This window comes from Poecilia reticulata, linkage group LG12 (assembly GCF_000633615.1).
Source record: "Poecilia reticulata strain Guanapo linkage group LG12, Guppy_female_1.0+MT, whole genome shotgun sequence".
Taxonomy (NCBI): domain Eukaryota; kingdom Metazoa; phylum Chordata; class Actinopteri; order Cyprinodontiformes; family Poeciliidae; genus Poecilia; species Poecilia reticulata.
Genome location: NC_024342.1, coordinates 536,198 through 559,074, shown reverse-complemented (window position 1 = coordinate 559,074; position 22,877 = coordinate 536,198). Strand labels below are relative to the sequence as shown.

General features: G+C 38.6%; 1 protein-coding gene across 1 annotated transcript in view; it reads left to right on the top strand.

Moving 5' to 3' along the window:
• Positions 1–22,877, top strand: part of tln1 (talin 1) — an 84,353-nt gene that overhangs the window by 9,568 nt on the left and 51,908 nt on the right. Inside the window, exons 2-13 of the mRNA XM_017307714.1 lie at positions 5,058–5,121; positions 6,240–6,402; positions 12,755–12,852; positions 13,021–13,150; positions 13,290–13,442; positions 16,142–16,284; positions 16,481–16,608; positions 16,742–16,802; positions 17,004–17,108; positions 17,755–17,910; positions 19,182–19,283; positions 19,434–19,510. Coding sequence (XP_017163203.1) covers positions 6,273–6,402; positions 12,755–12,852; positions 13,021–13,150; positions 13,290–13,442; positions 16,142–16,284; positions 16,481–16,608; positions 16,742–16,802; positions 17,004–17,108; positions 17,755–17,910; positions 19,182–19,283; positions 19,434–19,510 — 1,283 coding nt within the window. The 5' untranslated portion in view covers positions 5,058–5,121; positions 6,240–6,272. The remainder of the gene's footprint in view (positions 1–5,057; positions 5,122–6,239; positions 6,403–12,754; positions 12,853–13,020; positions 13,151–13,289; positions 13,443–16,141; positions 16,285–16,480; positions 16,609–16,741; positions 16,803–17,003; positions 17,109–17,754; positions 17,911–19,181; positions 19,284–19,433; positions 19,511–22,877) is intronic.

Below are 22,877 nucleotides of genomic sequence, written 5' to 3'. Positions count from 1 at the left end.
TGAGTAACTACAGTAATTACTGTTGTGACCCTGCACTTCCTCTGGGTGGACTGGGAGACATTAACAGCACAATTTCAAAAGTCTCCAGACTTCGTGTTATTTGGACAAATTTCCTGTTTGCTTTGACTGATATTAATTGTACAGGAAGAGCAGTAGGTTTAGGGAACCTTGTTTAAATCCTGTATTTAAACCTAGTTTAAATCCTGTATTTAAACAGGATTTAAATAAGCAGCCTTTTGGAATAGTGAACTTTTTTTTATCTTCCTTTAGTCAAACTAGCTCTGCACAGACAGGATTCCATACTCCCAGCTGAATCATAGCTGGGAGTATATGGATGTCTGAAATGCCCTTTTATGGTATTTTTGGGCCTTTAAAAAACAGGAAGAGGCATTGGGTCATCTGATCTCAAAAGAAACATGTCATTTGAGAGCTGTGGAAGTTCAGGTTTGTCTCATTTCAACAACAACACTTGCACCAATATTCAAAATAGCTAAATAACTGAGTAAATATCCAGTATAAACAAACAAGTAAATTGATGTAACTGAACTAGAACAAATGGATATTTTGCAACAAGTATCAGTAGTTTGGGTCTGATTCTGATTGAAAAATACATTTCAAGATTTGTCGAAGTAAAGTCTGGTTTCTTACGGACATGTTTTCTTTGAGTGAGGTGTGCCAATATGGAAAACCACAACTTATATACATATTTCTGCTCTTATTTTTGATTATGTATTTTTATGCTTTTCCTTATGAATGTGTTTTCATCAAGAAATGTTTATATTTATTGATGCCCACACATTATGTATGAGCATCCACACGGAACTGCAGCGAGTATGCTCATTAAGCTATTTTAAAACTACAGTTGGTAAGGAAGCTGGCTGGACTCCCAAATAAATAGCTCGACTATAATTTCCAGCAAAATCAGATGTTTCATTCCTAAAGAAAGAGCAGAATGGTAGCTCATAATCAGTTGTACTTATTTGCATAAGTCTATGGATTAAACTCAAAATAACTAAATGAAATGCAGTTAGCATTATTATAAATATATATAATACTATTCTAGTAGCAAGATGAACTATTTGTGCTTTTCTATGTTGATTAAGGCAAGTTATTGATAATTGTTACAGATTTTTGTTTTAAACTTTTATATTAATACTTTGAAACTCCAATATTTTTACTTCATTGTTGAAATGTAATGAGGTTGTAGTACTGCTACAGAGAGAGGCCAAGACATTATTTTGCAAGTCACAAGTTGGTCTCAAATTAAGTCATAAGTTTTAATGTAAAGTCTTTACCATGTCTTTTCAGAATAAACTTTATTGGCCAAGTTTGTGTGAAATATGACTTTCGTTTGACATGTTCACAGCATACACATGTTAAATATAAATATGAAAACCAGGGCACCTCCAGAAATGAGGTGCCCTGACCACCTAGTTAAACCTGGTGGTTGGGGCACCGAGGAGGTAACTCACTGTGTTTTTGTATTAGAAGATGTTAACAAATTTAAAATATTACTGGGTAATTATATCATTGGAAGACCTTACTGACAATTCCCAAACACACAACTTAGCATATTAAAAATAACAAATGGAAAAAATAGGACTAAAATAAATATCGGTTATTTGCACTTCTGATAAATCCAAATTAAATCATCAATCAGTCAGTAGATCTAAAAACATGATGCAATACTGATCACATTTGGAACCAGCCCATGGCAAAAATGAAGTAAGCAGCTGCTTATGGCCCCCCAGGCCTTCAGGGGTCCCATTTTAACACCAACCACAGATATAGAAATGTAAAATTTATTTATTGAGAATATCAATGCTGTTAAATTTGATTTAATAGTTTGAGCATAGATAAATTAAAAGATTTTAAATTGTTTAATATTTAAATTTAAAACTTTAAGGAGCTGGCAAATTTTCTTTGTAAAAGTCCAAAGAACAATCTTCATAGTTAGATTGTTTTGTTACCACAGCTACAATCTGATGCTTTAAGTTTGAGCTTTGTGTTCACAAAAGGATCTCAGAAAACTACAATTATCACTGATTACTTTTAAGGTTGGCCAATTAAACTAGAATTTACTAAATTTGTCTTCAAATGCTGTTAATGGTGCTGATGTTCTTAGCAGGAAGAAGGATCCCTCAATCAAATTTTGCACAAGGCCTCATGCAACCTTGGACCGACCCCGGATACAGAGTGACAAACTGGAGATTTAATTTATGTGGCTTTAGTAGCTCTTCCATTTCATGTCTATTGAATTTTTAATAAGCGCCAGAGACCGTTTTGGTTGCCCAAGCTTTGTGAGACCAGTTTTCCTGATGTATGCGTGGTTGCACTTCAACTCTGCCTGAAAGAACTTGATATGGTGCATTTGATGCATCGCCAAAAATAAAATTAGGTAAAATAAAAATTACACCAGACAGCGCAACATCTCCTCTATGGGCTGAACCACTGGTCCACTAACCAGTGAGCACATCCTTAATCTTTATCAGTGCAAACACAGTCAGCGTGTTGAGATGTAAACTCACATGGGACACATAATGCTTTGTTCACAAAGATACATCATTCTCACTGCACGCTCAGTGCACACCTCTAAACGCGCATCTATATTTGAAGTTCAGATTGAGCTTTGGAAGCAGAACCAACACATAGGGGTTGAACGACTACATATTTTTTAGGTCGACTACATCATAATAGTCGAGTCGATGTCGACTAGTCGCTGTGACGTAAGCGCAAAAACCCTTCACAACTACTTGGAGGCTTTATCAGCTATTTTTACTGCAAATATTGACACCCCCTCCCCTTCTCCGGCTTTTATTAAGTCTATTATGCAGAATTAAAAGAGCAATAAACACATCATTCTTCGTGAGCGGCGGAGAAAAGTTTGTTGCACAAAGTCGGATTTGACTTTTTTTTTTTTTTTTTTCAAACACCGGCTGATACTGATTATCTCGGGATAGCTACTCGTATCGGAGTCAAATTATCACACTGACCACAATGGCGCTTTTGGAACATCACAAACCAAACGTATTATGAACGGATTCCGTTTGGTTACAGTTGAATTCAACGAAGCCAACTGCTGCTTTTCCGCCAGATGCGCAGCAGGAAGCTCTGCTGACTTTGACGACATGCAGACGGCGGCAGAGATCGCCTCTATCAGACCCTCAGGATGAAGCTTGGACTTAGTTTCCAGATGTAGTCAAACCATATCTTTATAAGAGCTGCCAGGCTTCAATACGCAAGGTGACGCTGATCAGTTGGGGGTAGTTGAGGGATAAAAAAGCCTGACATCATGACGCGTTGTCGCACATTACACCGGTAGTCTTTTTTTTTTTAAAGGATTTATTCGGCACTAGTTTATTTGACAGCAATCTGACTGTAAGGGAGCAGAGAGAGCGGGGCGTGGGGAGAGAGGCATGTTGGGCCCAGCGAATGGAGGACGGGAGTCGGACTCCAGACTACCGCGGGCTAAAGTCTCTATATGCGGGGCGCCGCGCAACGCCCCTATTGCGGGAGCCTATGCTGTAATTTACAGTTTCTCTTTGTTAAATTATTTACATTTTTATACAATTTGAGCTTTCTTACAAACTCACCTAGTCCACCTTCTTTCATTTCCTTGGAAAAATCTGTTTTGTCATGTGATTGCGACTAGTCGACTGGCCCAGAAAAAAAGTCATTGCAGAGAAAAGAATCGACTAGTCGACTAGTTGACTAATTGGTCCAACCCCTACCAACACAGTAGTTTTTAAACTTGACTCATACCTTGGGGCAGGTAAAGCCTGGTGGCCCGCCAGGCTTGTAATACACTGGGGGAAACCCTGTAAACATTGGAAGAAGTTAAATATAAGAACAATGTGTATGTACATCCAATATTTTTTGTGGTACTTCAAATATGTATATTTAGTTTGACAGTGGAGGAACTGACCACTCTGCCTATAGGGTGCTCATTGTGTTCATCAGAGAGACAGGGTGGATGGAGATGAGGTCAGCCCTGATGGCCCTCTGCATACCTGATTGATCAGTGCAGTTTGGTCCTGTCCTGTTTTGTGGATGAGACAAACCACACAGTGATGGACATTAACACAACAGACTAAGTAATGAGAGTGTAGAAGATGACCAGCAGCTGCAAAGGAAGGTTGTGTACTACTTGAATTGCTGTAGGAAGTTTGATCTTTGCTGGGCCTTGCTCTGAACTGTGTCCATGTGTGAGGACCGTCTCAGGTTGCGAGAAAAAGAAGAACCAAGTGATCTACAGTGATGTGCTTTTTTTGAAACGGTGTTGCAGTGGTTTAGTGTGGTTTTATCTGTGGTAGGTCATGTAATAAGCTGTCAGTATTTTGGAAGTTCACCATAGAGATGTGAACTGTTAAAGCTGTGTTGGGATATAAGCACCAGACAAATAAAAAAGTAGAACTCCCTCTGTGAATAAAATGATCTACAATTTTTTTTAAAAAAGGACTCCAGGTGAGAGCTACATGTCTATATTGATGAGAATAACTGTGTTTTTACCATGCCTGTGTCTCTGGTAAAACCTACAGAGCATTAAGCACTGAAGCTATCTCTACTTGCATTGTACTGTCACCATGTGTACCAAGAATAGGAAAGTTACTCCCGCTGTGACATGCAGGAAAGCAAGCTGCTGCCATCAAAATTAAATTCAGCAGGTTTAAAAAAAAAGCTGGTAGCCTTGCCTGCTTTGTAAGTTTTTCCCACTGTTTTTCTGTGCACTGACTCTGCTGTCAGGAATGTGTGTTCACCTGTGTGGCAGTGCACCTGGGTCAGAGCTTGTGAACGTTACTGATGCACAGTAGAAGCATGCTTTTGTAAATGAAGGAGGGGGTAAGGGTGTCTCATGTTGCCCCCACAAGATGCTGCCCTGGAGGTTGCCCATACCACAAACTGGTACTATAGATATATGTAAGCAAATGTCTAAAACAAAATATTTTAGCAATGTAGATTTAAGAGGAAGCTATTTTGAATTGAAAGCTTTATGTATGTCACACTTGCATTTGTACTTATTCAAACTAATTATAGCATGGTTTCCATTTTTCTTTTAGGACGTGTTCAACCCCCAACTTCAACATCTGACTGGACAGTCTGTAACACAGTGGTTATCTTCAGGTATTTATTTCAGTGCTCTGAACTTTGAATATGCAAGTAACGAGTGAAACAGAAATTAATAATAAATACAATTCTGTAATTTATTTTATTGCAGATGGTATCAACATGAGATGTTTGATCTTGTTTGAACTTTTTTACATGGTATTATACAATTTGTTTATCTCAAGTCCACAAAACAGAATATTAAAAAGATGGCACAACAGATCCATGTTGAAATTATGTTGAAATTCCTCATCCATGCCAGCAGAATTTGGTTTCCCACTGTCTTGTTGAAAAAACCTCTTTGGTCTTTCTGACCAGGAAGACCACTAGTGAGGTCAGGATATGATGTTGGAAATAGAGGGGAATTAATCTCCCCTCTAATTCATTCCAAAGATGCACAATACATCAGCATCGGTATTGGCCAATGTTAATTTTTTTAACATATCTGTATCGGTCTGATACCAATATTGACTGATGTTTACTTCTATCTTGTTGCCATTTTTTATGTAAATCAGGAGGGCAGGGAGGTTGGCTATGGGATATTTGTTCAGTCATGTAACAGATGCAGCACAAGATTATGGGATTGTTTAACAAGATCAGAAGAGCAATTCACATGGTGTCCCTAAACACAGGAAATCTTTCTGGGTTTCCACTAGGTTTGAGTTATGATGACTAACAATAATGTGAGAAGAGAAAAAAAAGTGATTTAAAAGGTAAAAATATGTAGGAGGCAGGAATTCCAAGCATCCCAGGTGCTTGGGCATATCAGTATCTCAAAAGGAGCCACCCCCTTATATGTGCAGCAATTTATAATAAATAATTAAATAAGTAATATTTAATAAATATGGTCTCCTGAAGCGAAGTTAAAAATATTTTTCAACAGTACACTGAGTCACAATCTGTGGTACTTGCATAATAATAAATGAGATTTTTTGATCGACACACCGGAGTAAAACTGGGAAGAGATCAACGGTTGGGTCTGGTTGGGCCCAAAGTTTGTCAAATTTATGAAGCATCATCTCTACAGCTTCATCTTCAGATTCATTGGCAGTGTTTATTCTTTGGATAACTTTGATTAAATCTGACATTTTTGATTGCAAAATGACTTTCCTGGCTGACTTTTGTCTCTTCTTCAGGTGTGGAGTGGGTGGCAGAGCGGAGCAGCAATCATGGTTGCCTTGTCATTAAAAATTGGTGTGGGGAATGTGGTGAAAACGATGCAGTTTGAACCCTCTACAATGGTCTATGATGCATGCCGCATCATCAGGGAAAGAGTTCCTGAGGCACAGCTTGGCCAGCGTGAGTAACATTTCTCTTCCACACACATGCACACACGCCCCACCCACCGCTCTACACAGGTGAGCTTGAATGGTATATCTGGGATGAACTGGACGCTTAAAGAGGGACTTATTGGTCATATATCTGAGCCGTTTGGAGGAATTGCTGTCTGTTTTAATGAACTGGATTATTTTAGTTTGACTCTGGAAAATCTGTGATGTTTTTCATTGTGAAATATTCTGTGACGCATGTGAACTAAACTCAACCTTGAGAAGAATTATTCATTACATGACTGACGGGGAGAGACAAAGAGTCTGGAGGGAGAATGATTCTAGGGGAGAGCGTATGCCCAAAGAAGAGAGGAAGCCATCATCCACGATAAGCAGTATGGCAACGGTGCATCACTTACTGAATTCTGCTTCCTGTGTCTTTCTGCTGTGCATGTATAGTCTATAATTACACTCACCAAAAAACCTACTATGCATCCAGAAATCCTTTCAAATTACAGACCCATCTCCAATCTGCCTTTCATATCCAAAGTGCTACAGAAAGCAGTTGCCATCCACCTCCAAAATTACCTAAAACTCAATAACCTCTACTTCAATCTGGTTTCTCTACCGTCGCTCCACGTCTATAGAATGCCGTACCTGATACTCTGAAGGCACCACAATCCACTGATTGTTTTAAAAATTGCCTGAAGACATTTCTTTTTGTTAGATATTGATTTTAATTTCTTTTAATGATGTATCCATTTATTTAAAATATTTTATCCATTGCAATTCCTTGTTTTGTTCCTGTTTCATGCCCTTTGAGATTTAAAGATATAAAGGGCACTATAAATATAACCTATTATTATTTATTATTATTAAGTTGGTGTCATCTTTACTTTGTGGGGGGAAAAATCCTGTGAATTAAAAGTGTGTGTACCAGAGAAAAACAGAAAAAACCTTGTCCAAAGACACTTTTCAACCTTACAATGTGGTCATGTGCTCTGGATGAGTCAAACATATTCTACATGCATCTGTAAGAAATGCTCCAGCTTTTGTTTTTTATAACTTAAACTTGTACTAAAGTAAAGTAAGTCCCTACTCCAGAGCAGAGAATGAAAAAGCAGGTCACCCTTAGGCAGGCACGTGCAGAGGGGGCATGTGGGGTGCTTGAGCACATGCCCCTTTTGCTCCTTGCCCCCAAGTGCCCTTTTGGTCCAAATTTTTTTTTTGGTATTATTTTCTAAGCCCTCTTCTGACACATAAAAACATGTGCTAAAATTATTTGCTTTTTTGTTTCTTTTTTGTATAACATAATAAGCTGGTCACCTTGTTACCTTTGACCTTTTGCCCGTGACACATGATGCAGTTGCCTCTCGCGCAGTGAGATGAGGCGGCTAACTGTGGAGCTCAACGTAGCGAACGTTCCAGATTACAGAACAGTTTTTGGTGAATTAAAAAAAAMGTTTTTGGTGAATAAAGTGGAGTAGACTTGCTACTTGTCAGCTGACGGAAAACGTTGAAGTATCGTTTCTGCTTCAGCTCGGAGTCGCGGTTTAAGCAGAGAGGTAATGAAATACAACAGACACTGACAGGCCTCTGCATCTGCCTTTCTCTGAAGAACTACTGAGTGGGAGGAGACAGCCAGGTGAGGAAAAACTGTTCTGATCTATCAATTCACTATTCTTATCATACAGACATTAGGCTGTTGTTGTTGTGCTATTAGCTATCTGATAGCTAATGACTTTGTTAGCAAAACAAGATAACTAAAAAGCTTTTCCCCTGTATCTTTAATGATAGTGGTCATTTTTTAGTATGGCTTACGCAATAGGGGCACATCGCCCATCCAAAACCGATCATCTCCATAATGAATATATGTCTAATTTCCTTTGCTGTATAATGTACATTTTATTTATTCCAGCGTTAGGTAAATGTATCTTGAAGGAGAATAACACTTAAAAGTCCAACAAGGATATTCATTTAGAATTAAAAATAACTCACCCTGAATTACCATGATGGATAAAATGAATGTAATAAAAGTGTGTCATTAATGTAGGGGACAAAACACAATCCAGACTTTAAGTAAGTTTAGGGTCTGGTTCGCAGAGTATGAAGTTAAATTTGTTTCCCAATTATTCAATGAAAAAAAAACTAACCTCAGTTAAGTAAAATAAAATTGTAATCAAAACATTTGGAATTGTAATGATTCCTTTTTTTAAAAACCAAAAACAAAACAAAGTTTTGTTTAAAAAACTTTTTTTTAATTAAATAACTCATTGCACACATCAGGAATCTTTTGTTGTGATTTTAGTTCCTGCCTACAACTCATGTGAGAATCACAAGCAAAACTTTGAGTCACAAACAAAAACTTAGAATAGCAAGAAAATATTTCTGACAAGCGCAAATAAGTTTGTTTTGCACAAAAAAAAACCCAAAAAAACTTCGAGTCAAAAATGTGTGATTTACATTTTTTTAAAAGTTTTTTTTTTAAGCAAAACTCAGTAGGCCTTTCTCATGATGGCCTGCATTAACAATTAAATATTTGCTTTTGTCTTTTTTCTGCAGTTCCACGTTAAAGTTTGATGCAGCTCTGCTTTCCTGAATGGACCATCTTCATCTCCACTGCAGCAAACAGGCAGCTCTTGTTTTATAGATTACAGTCACTAAAAGGTTGCATTGTGCCCTTATTTATATTTTTAATAGTCTAATTCTGTAAAGACAAAATATGTCTGGTGGTCCAGCTCTGATTTACATATCTTGCTAAATTGTGGGTTTGAATATTGAAATACTTTACTATAACAAAGTAGACCTGCAGAAAGAAATGACTAATAAAATATCTTACATATGCATAGTGTTATGCTCTATATAGAGATGTTCATTAGCTATGATTGTATATCTCACAATTTTGTAATTTATCATTGTTTATTAAACTCTTAAAGCTGAGTGGCTTTGTTAATATTCTGTCCTAGAATGAGGTTAGATGTGCCCCCTTTTTTTTTTTTGAGCACCTGCCCCTTTAGTGGTCTCTGCACGGCCCTGCTCTTAGGATGAACAGCTGAGCCCTATTGGAAGTAGTTAAGTTACTGCCCTTCCTCTCTAAGCTAAGCTTAGGCATCTTAATATGACCCGGTTCAAATCCAAGAGTTGTTAGAATGAATATATGTCATGGCTTTCCAGGGAACAACTTGTTGTTTTCCTCTGGAAGAGTTAAAAGAAGAAGCTGGTGAAAGAGTTGGGGTAGTTTGGAGAATGGGGAGGACTCGGGGTTTCTATGTATCTATCTCTCTCTTCTCTCTCTCCCTTCTGAATCCTTGATTAAGAGGGAGTGGAAATTAATGTTTGTTTCTTGCTCTAGCTAGTTATAGAATTAGTGTTTTGGAGTTTATTTTGGACCTGCTTATTTTCCTTGTGAAAGTTCGGAGTAAGATTAGTAAAATGTTGTAAAAACACTGTTTGCTTCTCTACATTCGGAAGAAAACAGTTCTACATTTTTGATTGTAGTCCACATCATCTGAAGTCCATGATGTTGTGTTATGCTCTGTTACCCAAGCTATTTCAACATTAGCTCCCTGCACAACTTGCTCCAGCATGTAAGCTATTTTACATTAGGCTGTGAGTGAGGTACATAATACCCATGGGATAAGCTTGTCTCTACTGGCCAGTAAATTACACAGTCCAATTTTGCAAATGTCTTGTGCAAAGCCCTTCAAGTTGGAACTACTTATTATACATTAGCAAATGGAGAAGGAAGAGAACAATCAAAAGTTGTTTTTTTTAACACTGTTAACGGTCTGACAAAGACGAAGCTCCATTAAACTCTGTTCCTTAAACCCTAAGCAGTAATAAATGTTGCTTCCTTTCAGAGAAATGTCATCTCTTATCATTCCAACCCTGTCCGCCATGTGTCCTTTGGTACTCCAACTGCTGAATGACTGTTGGAGCCAAGTTTGGATTGACATTGTTTTGTCTTGTTGAGCACTCTGAGCTCACCTCCAGGTCATTTAAAATATCTTTTGTCTTTTATCTTTGGTGCTCAAATGTTGACGTGTTTTTCTTTCAGTAATTGGTGTCTCTATTTTGGATTGCATGCATTTATCATTGTGGACAAGATTCTCACCACAAGCTTTGAAGATTGCTGTAATGACATGAATAAATGATGTTGTAATTGAGCAAATGATTCCTTTGTGTGGTTTCAGCTGGGATTTAGAGTTCATCATAAAACTGTAGCAAATCTCAACAGTCTCTTGTTAGATGGTGATCTGCATGCAGTGAGCTGCGTCTAATATTACTGCTGCATTGAGATTACAACATTATTTTATAGAATCTTGAGCAAGTGATTGGAATTTAAAGAACATCACTTATTAAACTGTTTATTTCATGAATTTCTTGAAAACCTTTTGTGCATTAGTGGCTTAAGCATAGTACCTCTAAGTTCTTTGTTTTCAGCTTTAACTACTCAACCAAATGTTGCTCAGCTTTTCTTATCCATAAAACTAGGATCAGAAATCAACTTGTTGGACTGTAATCTTACCCAAAAGTCAAGACTTTCGGTAACACTTTATTTGACGGGGTGTACATGAGACTGATTTGACACTGTCATATATATGACATAGCACCTGTCGTGAACATGAATGAGTCTTTATGAATGTCTACGACTTGTCATGAAGTGTCATTTGGTAAATAATGACACTTTTAATGCAAAGTTGCTTTAAAAGTTGCATTAAAAGCCCATTAGAAGTGCTAACTTTGCATTAAAGTGTTGATACAGATCCCTGGTTTACCTCTGTTCTGAGGCATTTTAGACCAACTTTCTTTTGCTGCAGCTTTTTAAAAAGTGAATGAGGCATTTTGAGCCTCATTCACTTTTCACTAGTGGGGGAAGTGATGACAATTTATTTATTTATTTTTTGTTCATAGAAATAAAATGAAAAAAAAATCGGGGCCCTGTCAGTTACAAAATTAATCATATTGTATTTTCAAAGATTGTTTTTAGCAGTAAATATTTAATGTTCCCACTGCCAGATCAAAAAACACACATCCATATTTGCTCTGTACCCCCCCTTGTACCCTTGTACCTTTTACCACTTAACAACAGAGGAGTCAGTCAGCAGCAGCTCTAACTCACATCCCTCCTGACCCGTCCTCTCCTGAGTGAAATTAAAGTTGCAGTATGTGACTTTTATAAAAATATATTTTTTAAAACTGTCATTATGTTGTGACAGTATGGTATGAGAGGTAATCTGTGAAAAATCTATTTACTCTGCTTTCTCCCAGTGCTAGAATCAACCAATCAGAGGCAGGAGAGTTTTAGTGCTGTCAATCACAATCTCATGTTGCTGCTCATCCTTTGTCCCCCTCGATTTGTGCCGTGCTGCAGCTAGCATAGCATAGAGCTGTGCAAATTAAAACTGTGAATGCTCAGTTTAGTTAGCACAGCTACCAATGACGGCAGATAAACGATTTCTTGTAATGATAAGTTGTTTCTCCACCATTAGCACGTTTAGCAATGAGTGAATGAGGATAATTGACAGTGCTAAGAGTGTCCTTCTAGTTCTGATTGATTGTTTTGGCCAGAACAGTGCATTACTTTAACCAGTAATAGCAGTTCAGGAAGGAGATGGAGGAGATTTGTTTTCACAAATTATCTGTCTCATAACAAATTGTCACAACATGGTGACAGCTTTAACAAATATGGAGAAAACATTTTTTATTAGTTATATACTGCAGCTTGAGTAAAATGCAACTACATAGCATTTTTGAGAAGTCCGGATTGCTTTATGTGTAGTTGCACGTTGCATTTGACTTGCTGATGGGGAGAGACATTTCAGTAATCTAAAACTAATAGAAAACATTTAAGCAACCTACTTACATACTGGATGTGGACTGTTGGATGTTAAATTCATGAGCAGTAAATATTGTGCTAATTATTGAACCAAAGCAAGCAAGGCAGATGCAAGCCTTTAAAATTGACACTTTTTATGGGTGAAATAGTCTCAAAAAACTGTAACAGCAGCTGCGCGTGGGGCCCCAAACAAATTTTTTGTCAGGGGGCCCACGATAAGTGGATGATTAACAGTGTTCAGCAGCACTTAATGACATGCAGAAGAGGCAGTACAACCACTTGAATCAGGTGTTCTGGAGCAGACACATCTAAAACAAGGGACTTGAGGACCGGTACTGAGGAAAAACTGCTCTTATTATGTTCAAGCTACAATCTCTCTGTTTTGCTATTAAACTGATTTAGAACTTGTACATAGAAGTGGAAGGCAGAGCATTCAGTTGACATACTGCTGTAATATACTTGTAGCACAAGCACATTATCTTCATAGCAGCTTAATGTTTGAATCTGCAGCTTCACCAGTTTTAATGTTTCTTTCTTCCTGTAGCCAATGACTATGGGCTGTTTCTGTCTGACGAAGACCCAAAAAAAGGCATCTGGCTGGAGGCTGGGAAGGCCCTGGACTACTATATGTTAAGGAATGGGGTGAGTGGCAGTGAACACTGAACAGAGGTTGCAAGACATCTCTGGTGTGGCTTAAATATGACTAAATAATTCTTTAATTTTATTGAGTTTCCTGCTGAGAGGGGCTCAGATGGAGTTTTTCTGTGTAGCTGATTTTTACCAACTATCAACCACTCCTTTCTCTGGTAGGACACCTTGGAATACAAGAAGAAGCAGAGGCCTCTGAAAATCCGCATGTTAGATGGCACAGTAAAGACTGTCATGATAGACGACTCCAAGATCGTCAGTGACATGCTCATGACCATCTGTGCTAGAATAGGTCAGTTCTTTTATAATTTCATGTTTTTATCTGAGGAACCCTTATCTTGTTTACAATAATTTCTGTCTTGTCTGCAGGCATATCGACCACAAGTTAAAGACAAAACTGAAATTAACTCAAAGCTGTGTTTGTCTACCAGGTATAACAAATTATGATGAGTACTCACTGGTGCGAGACATTGGTGAGGAAAAGAAAGAAGAAACCACAGGAACACTGAAAAGAGACAAGACTCTTCTAAGAGATGACAAGAAGATGGAGAAGTTGAAGCAGAAACTCCACACAGACGATGAGTGTAAGATTCACAGGGGGTTCACAATCCTATACAAAAAGGACATCTGTCAAAAGGTCCTTAAAAAGTCTGAAGGTGGTGGTGCAGGGGTTAAGTTTAGTCCACATATGGAGACCTTAGTCCTCGATGCGGCTGTCGCAGGCTCGATTCCTAGCCTGGCATTCCTTGCTACATGACTTCCCCCCTCTCATTACCCACTTTCCTGTCAATTCACTGTCAAATAAAGGCCACTAGAGCCAATAAAACCATTAAAGAAGTCTAAAGGTCCTGACAGAGTCTTCAATGAGTTAATTAACTCACTTGCAGCTGATATTCATAAACACTCACATGTGAGTGTGTTTATGAATCGTTCTGGAATTTTTTAGGCAGGGATAATAATTCCTGCCAGTTCCATGTAAAATAACAGCTAGAGCAGTAAAAACCTGTCCTGTTGAAAACTTATACAGTACAGACCAACATTTGGACACACCTACACATTCATTGAGTTTCCTTTATTTTCATGACTATTGACATTGTAGATTCACACTGAAGGCATCAAAACTATGAATTAACACGTGGAAATATGTACTAAACAAAAAAGTGTAAAACATCTGAAAATACGCCTTATATTCTAATTTCTTCAAGGTAGCCACCTTTTGCTGTGATTACTGCTTTGCACACACTCTGCATTCTCTTGATGAGTTTCAAGAGGTAGTCACCTGAAATGGTTTTCACTTCACAGGTGTGCCCTGTCAGGGTAATAAGTGGGATTTCTTGCCTTATAAATGGGGACCATCAGTTGTGTTGTGCAGAAGTCAGGTAGACACACAGCTGATAGTCCTACTGAATAGAGTATAGAGTGTTAGAATTTGTATTATGGCAAGACAAAAGCAGCTAAGTAAAGAAAAACGAGTGGCCATCATTAGTTTAAGAAATGAAGGTCAGTCAGTTCGAAAAATTGGGAAAACTTTGAAAGTGTCCCCAAGTGCAGTCGCAAAAACCATCAAGCGCTACAAAGAAACTGGCTCACATGAGGACAGCCCCAGGAAAGGAAGACCAAGAGTCACCTCTGCTGCGGAGGATAAGTTCATCCGAGTCACCAGCCTCAGAAATCGCAGGTTAACAGCAGCTCAGATTAGAGACCAGGTCAATGCCACACAGAGTTCTAGCAGCAGACACRTCTCTGCAACAACTGTTAAGAGGAGACTGTGTGAATCAGGCCTTCATGGTAGAATAGCTGCTAGCAAACCACTGCCTAGGACAGGCAACAAGCAGAAGAGATTTGTTTGGGCTAAAGAACACAAAGAATGGACATTAGACCAGTGAAAATCTGTGCTTTGGTCTGATGAGTCCAAATTTGAGATCTTTGGTTCCAACCACCGTGTCTTTGTGCGACGCAGAAAAGGTGAAAAGATGGACTCTACATGCCTGGTTCCCACCGTGAAGCATGGAGGAGGAGGTGTGATGGTGTGGGGTTGCTTGGCTGGTGACACTGTTGGGGATTTATTCAAAATTGAAGGCATACTGTATCAGCAACCACAGCATCTTGCAGCGTCATGCTATTCCATCCGGTTTGCGTTTAGTTGGACCATCATTTATTTTTCAACAGGACAATGACCCCAAACACACCTCCAGGCTGTGTAAGGGCTATTTGACCAAGAAGGAGAGTGATGGGGTGCTGCGYCAGATGACCTGGCCTCCACAGTCACCGVACCTGAACCCAATCGAGATGGTTTGGGGTGAGCTGGACCRCAGAGTGAAGGCAAAAGGGYCAACAAGTGCTAAGCATCTCTGGGAACTCCTTCAAGACTGTTGGAAGACCATTTCAGGTGACGACCTCTTGAAGCTCATCAAGAGAATGCCAAGAGTGTGCGAAGCAGTAATCAAAGCAAAAGGTGGCTACTTTGAAGAACCTAGAATATAAGACATATTTTCAGTTGTTTCACACATTTTTGTTAAGTATATAATTCCACATGTGTTAATTCATAGTTTTGATGCCTTCAGTGTGAATCTACAATTTTCACAGTCATGAAAATGAAAAAAACTCTTTGAATGAAAAGGTGTGTCTAAACTTTTGGTCTCTACTGTATATTAGTTGCATGAAGTCAAATTTGTTCATTTGGATTATAAGAGCCTCCTTAAAGTGTCTCTGCTGTTTGCTTTTTCTGATCGAAACTACCGTTGGCTAAAATCCTGACATCCATGTTGTCTTTGTGAACTAAACATGACATGTCCCGTGTGTGTTAATGGACAGAACTGGACACTATCTTTTATAATGTTCTGGATCTGGATAAGTGTATATATATATATATATATATATATATATATAAAAACAGAGAATGAAAATATTTTAGATTTTTTTTCAGAGCTTTTACCTTCTCTAATTTACAAAAGCCAAAATTCTAGAGCTTTGAATAAATTATCCTATGAGTTTTACATATTTTTTCTTTAATTTGCAAAATCATATGATGTATTTTTTTCAATATATTTTAATCAAAATATCAACATTTCTATTTTGGGCTTGCTTACTAAAAGCCTTCATTATTGGTTAACCTACTGTTTAAGCATAAAGTAAAAACTGCATTTAAATGTCTAAAATGCTGTAAAAAATTCAGGAAAAAATATCCGAAAGGTGTGGGATTTTGTAACAAATTTAGAACCCTGTGTTACGTCTTGATTTCTGGATGTTATTTATTGTCTAACATAAATGATTATTTTGTTAGTGAACTGGTTGGACCATGGGAGGACACTGAGGGAGCAGGGTGTGGAAGAGACAGAGATGTTGCTGTTGAGAAGAAAGTTTTTCTACTCAGACCAGAATGTGGACTCCAGAGACCCTGTTCAGCTTAACCTGCTTTATGTACAGGTAATTGAGAATATACAATCTTTGCTTTTATTTATTCCTTATTCAGCTTGATGGGGTTGGTACTACTTGCTCATGCATCAGGGTTAGTCTAAATACATCATTTTATCAATGATGATGTTGCCTGATGTTGCTCTCCGGATTGATCCTGAATTTCTACTCTGTGTGTGTTTGTCTGTGTGTGCGTGTGGTGGAACAGGCTCGTGATGACATCCTGAATGGATCACATCCAGTTTCATTTGACAAAGCCTGTGAGTTTGCAGGCTACCAGTGCCAGATTCAGTTTGGTGATCACAATGAGTCCAAACACAAGCCTGGATTCTTAGAGTAAGCACTGGCCTCATGTTTTATTCAGTTGTCTTTCTTTTGGTTCCATCAATTTGATGTTTTGATGGTCCTTTGAAATCCTGATAAAGTCATGCTGCTTTGTTTGATCGTGGTTGAACTGTTTTCTTCTCAGTTTAAAGGAGTTCCTGCCTAAGGAATACATTAAAAATAAAGGGGAGAAAAAAATCTTCCAGGTAAGAGAATCTGTGGAGGTTTAGAAGTCTGTTTTGACTAAAAAAGACTTATACAGGTTAAATAATATCTTATCTTTCAAGATGTACCCCATGACAACTGAAAGAGAAAACATGCTGCATGAGTCATTAAACTAAATGTGAAGGTCTCCTTTATGCAGCGGTGAGCTAATTAATGCACTTCTGTTCTTCTTGCTTCTGCAGGCACATAAAAACTGTCAGAACATGACAGAGATTGAGGCCAAAGTCAGCTATGTGAAGCTGGCCAGGTCTTTGCAAACCTACGGCGTCTCGTTCTTCCTGGTTAAGGTAAATGGAAAATTTCTGTTTTGTTTTTCTTCTGCTGCCTAAATCTACATAAAAATGACTGATTCTTCTATAGGCAATAACACTCTTCTTCTAACATGCTTCCAGTGAACCGATGTCATGTGCTTTTTAATTCAATTGTAGCCTGGATGCTTTTAGTGGCAGTTTTAAAAATATCAAACTGTTTTAGCAGCAGGGCAGTAAAGTCATGCGACTGACCTTGTGACTTGTTGATGGTCAAGTTCCAAACTTTAGATACTCTCATCTCAAATGTTAACAAATCACATCTGTGTGAGTCCTTCCTGAGTTGGTCCTTTTAATGCAAGTGGGACTTAAAGGGGTAGCTGAATATCAGATTTTTTGCTTCCCTCAAAAGATACAGTCAGGGTAAAGAGACAGGACATCCCCTTTAAATTCCACCCTGTTTTCTATTTTGTGTGTTTTCAGTAAGGCAAGAAAGGACAACTGTCATTTTGTCCCTTGACTTTTACCGTCTTCTGTTTCCATTGTTTTTACTTATTTAAGATAAGTAAAAGCTTATCTCTAATTCATTCTTGGAGCTAATTTTCTCTCTCATCCCCCCACAATCAGCCAATTGTGATTTGTCTGCTTTCAGTAAGAATATTCTGCTTTTCTTGATTCATTGCAGGAAAAAATGAAAGGCAAAAACAAACTGGTGCCTCGTCTGCTGGGAATCACCAAGGAGAGCGTAATGAGAGTAGACGAGAAGACCAAAGAGGTCATCCAGGAGTGGAGTCTGACAAACATCAAACGCTGGGCTGCGTCACCCAAGAGCTTCACTTTGGTGAGTTTTCCTGTCAACAATTTTTAATTATTACTCAGCACATAAATAAGATGACAGCCCAAGAGGTTGTTAGAACAGTAGATTAGGATTAGCAGTGTAGCTTCTGACGGGACAGAAAATCCACTGGCATGTTCTGTGAACCTGGGATGTAGGCTGCCTTGAGGTGGGCCAAGTATGGAGCTGCCCATATCAGAACCCATTGAGTCAATCACAGCAGTTTCCTTGACCTGGTCCCCCCCTGGTGGTTGACGTGAAAAACCACAATGGTGTTGTCTGACCTCACCAGCACATGCTTGCCCTGCAACCATGAAAGAAAACTCCAAAGAGCCAGAAACACGGCTTGTAATTCCAGGACATTTATGTGCTCCCTGCTCTGCCGCGGGGCCCATGTCCCCTGTTCCATTTGACCCTGTCAGGTCACACCCCAGCCCGTGGATGCATTGGTAAACACAACCTCTCATCGACATGGGATGGAATCGAGCGGGATCCCCCTTGTCATAAACAACCTCATCCTCCACTGGGAGACTGAAGACACTGAAGTCTTCTGAAACGATGAGTATTCCGTGTGGGGTCCAGATTCAAGCTGTTCAACCACATCTGGAGGGGCTGCAATGACAGCAGCCCCAAGGGTACTACGCTGGATGCCACTATGAGCATGGGTTAGGGTTTGCCCAAAAGTCAAACATGCCACACAAGAAGCAGCGTCAAACCGCGCCTGAATTCCGGGAGCATGCTCAATATACTGTCGGGGTGACAGGCAAGCAGTCATTGAGGTGGAATTCATAGCAATGCCCAGGAAGATTGTCTCCTATGAGTGAATCAGACTGCTTTTCTCCATGTTCACCTGCAAGCCCAGGCATCCCACATGATTGAACACTAACCACGTGTCTCAGACCGCCTGGTCCCATGGTACTGCATAAATGAGTCAATCTTCCAGATATGCGAGGATCCTCAATCCTTGTGCCTGCAGAGGGGAGAGGGCTGCTGCAAAGCGTCAGGTGAACACCCTGGGAGACAGTGAAAGTCCGAATGGAAAGACCCTAAACTGGAAGTGAGATCTCTACATGTTTAAGAGATTGAGTTAATGTTTAAAAATCTCTTTCAAAAAAGCATGAATGTCTTATTTCATTCATTGTTCTTCTGTCTTTCAAAACCTTACCACAGGTGAACATGCATGACTGATTCATACAGAGAATCAATGTCCAGGACTTGAGTTCTACACTGCATGTACCCATCTTTTAATCCACAGCTGTCATTTGATCTGCTGACAGGACTTTGGAGACTACCAGGATGGGTACTACTCTGTGCAAACCACCGAGGGAGAACAGATTGCCCAGCTTATTGCTGGTTACATTGATATCATCCTCAAAAAGGTCAGTGGGAACATTCAAATGTAGTAAATGACAATACTCCAAACAAGTAAAATATTTGTAAGTAAAATATTTGTTAGTTTTTTTAATTTCTGTGGTCAATCAGCAGCAGCTTAAAATCGCATTTGTGTCTTCATATTACTGTCTTAATAGAAAAAAAGTAAGGACCACTTTGGCTTTGATGGAGATGATGAATCACCCATGGAGGAGGACTCTGTGTCTCCCAAAAAGTAAGTGTGTGTGTCTTTACAGATAAATTGGGTCAAATCAGGACAGAAAATCCACATGTGGATTTCAATACATACATTCAAAGAGTAAACCATTAAATATTCATTATACACAGACACTGTATATGTGTATGTATTGTATATTAAGGTTGGGGTTAAACTGTGTTAATTTTGATTAATCAGCTACAGATAAAAATAACACGTTAAAAAGAATTACCTTATTTTATCACACTGCAGTGTAAGCACACTTGAACAACAAATCCCTTAAAAAATTATTAAAATCTGAAGAGCCCATTTATTTCAGAAACTACAGATTAACTATACACAGATATTTTTGAAAGCCTTTATTTCTGCGAATTAGGATGATTTTCCACTTACAGCTAATGAAAACATGACATTTAAAATGAGAATATTACATTAAACCAACAAAAAGAACTGTTTAAAAAACATTAAGGTGGGCTTCATGAAACACACTTAATACCTACTTAACAGTTATTTTTAAAAGCTGCTTTTAAACTGACAGGCAGGCCTCATCTGAAACCATATTTTAGTTTATTAAACATAACCGTAATATTTAAATAAGTAAATAATAGGGGAGTTCTGACACCACTTTTTTCCAAATCGAGTATGAATACAAGTACTTCAGTTTAGGTACTCGCAAACACAGACACCAAGTAGTTAACAAGTTGGTTATATTTTACACAAAACTTTTAAAAACAATTTGATTTTATTTAGAACAGGGGGGCTCTTGTTTTTAAGCTTACACACCTTCTGACTGTTTCAATAAATCATAAATGGAGCAATACAGATTATTTAGTCTTTGAATGCTTTATCAAAATGCTCATTAAATGATGTTTAATGACCGATTTAGATTTATAGCCAACCTTATATAGCCAAAATTATTTACTTGATGGTGGTGCAGGCTTCAGTGGCGCATTTAATAAACCTCAAGTACATACACAGAGAATGCCAAAAGAGGATGCAGGATCAAGTTGTGTTAATCTACTTATTAGTCTAAGCAGAGGAGTAGGAGTCTGTTAAAAGCACAGTTCGCTCCACCGTAGTGCACCATAGTCCAATTAATCACACAACCCAGATGACCAATGTTAAAAATGGAAGCAGTTGCTTTGCTTACACTAATGATGCTCAACAAATAAAACCAGTTAAAGCTTAATTAAAATAATATTTTATCCCCTCCAGGAACCTAACTTATCCATTCTCTCTGTTCTTCTGTTTTTTTTATTTGTTTTTGTTTTGTTTTTTTGGGAGGATCAGCAAATAACTTAATGATGCCCTGGAGGCTAAATGTGGTTTAGCAGGGCAGCACAGGAGGAAAGCCCAGCAGAAATAGTGGCTGCTTTTACAAGTTCTAGTACTTGATGCGGTATCTGGTTCAATACTGACACCAGTATCAGTATTGGGACACCACTAGTAAATAATGGATGTCAGTGAATCCATTATTTATTGACACTATTTACTGACATCACATCTGGTAGAGGAAGAAACATATCACTGTTTCTATGTCAAAACGGTTTTAATCCAGAAAGTTTCTGCTTTTACTTTATTGGCTCTTGATTAATTATGCATCATTCACACTGAGGGTGAGGTATTTATAAAAACACTTTATCTGTAGAGAACAGAAAATTACATTTTCACTTGTAAATATAGAACTAAATGCTATAAACGTACTTTAAATGATGCAGAGTAGACTAGAACCAGAAGACCAGAATGGTCTGGAAGGTTGATACAACTTCAACAATATTTTAAAGACTATTCTCCCAGTGGAAGGACTTTACCTGGGGTGATGTGCTTTATCTTCCTGGTTTTAGTGAGAACACAAGCATCAGCATTTCAACTAAAGATGTGTTTAGCATGGATGAGTTTATCTAGATCTTGCTGAAACATTAGTACTTTAAGTGTGCAAATGTTCTTCAGGTGAAAGAAGGTTGACTTATAATTATCTTTATATGTCTCTGAAGGTTCAGGTTAGAGTTCATCACAATACTCAGATTTTGGACCTGAACTCTAGTTTCTGGTTCTTATAACTGAAGAGTTTTTCTGGCAGCTGAAGGAGGAACAGGTTATCATGCTCTCTCTCATCCTTACTGATAACTTTGCCTGTGAATTATTTCACAATTTTTTTTAAGTCACAATTTTTATGGTTATATTTACATTATCAACACCATAACTGGATTACTTCAAACCTAAGGACCGGGAGATTTCCTCATTTTTATTTTTACCTTACCTTTCTTCACCTCCAAGTTGAACTAGGGCAAAATGCCCCCGTCCGACCCCAAGGACATTAGCAATATTCTACAACGACTTCTGTTTTTAGAAAGGAAGATTCAACAGCTGGAGGTGAACTTTGAGATCAATGCTACCTGTGGAAATGAAACAACTCTTCCTCAAATCAGCAGAGAGGTTGTACACCCTGCACCAAGCAGCTCACCTTGGAAGGTTCAGGGTGCCAAGCCGAAACAAAAGYCTCACACTGCAGATCCCATGAGACGACTAACGGGGAGAACCCCTCACCTGGATGAATCAGCGTGGCCGGCTCTGAGCCGAAACACACATTCAACTTCCAACACCTGCTGCGCCAAAGAATGGCAAACAAGCAGCTGGAACCAAAACATCTCCACCAACCCCGCTCCCAAGGACAAAGCGACCAGCTCAAGCCTCAAAACATTCCGACTCTGTGGGAATCCCACTGAAAAAAGATTTTCTGCACTTCAGCCTGAGCCTCTGAGTGAAAACCCACCTTCAAACATCAGCAATGAGGCTAAACCAACGCATCCACCGCACAAAGCTCTGAAGGAGTTTTCCTGGTGGACAATCACCAGGAAAACGAAAGGTATGCCAAGAGTGCTTATTGTTGGAGATGAGACAGTAAATGGAATCAGTCATGTTTGCAATCCTAAGAAAACGAGAGTGGTTTCTTTTCTTGGTGACACTGTATCTGATTTGACTGGCAAAGTGCTCTCTCTAACCACTGATCAGCCAAACATTGAGACTTTAGTTGTGCATGTTGGAGCCAACAATCTGGCAAAGCAAAAATCGGAGATTCTGAAAAAGGACTTTAATATTCTTCTGAACACTATGGAAAAATTAAAAATGAAATTATTTYTCAGTGGTCCAATTCCATCACCTCAATGGGGAGACGAAAAACATTCCAGGCTGGACATGATAAACAAATGGCTGATTAAATGGCAGCGCTTTCACCTCTTTGGAAGTGTTGGACGCAATCTTAACAAACATGGAAACATATGCAAACATTTTTTCATTTTATCAACAAGAACAACAATGTGACCATCGCTTCAGAAGAACAGGCTCAAGGATGTCTGACTAGGATGGAGCCCTCCGCTTATCAGGA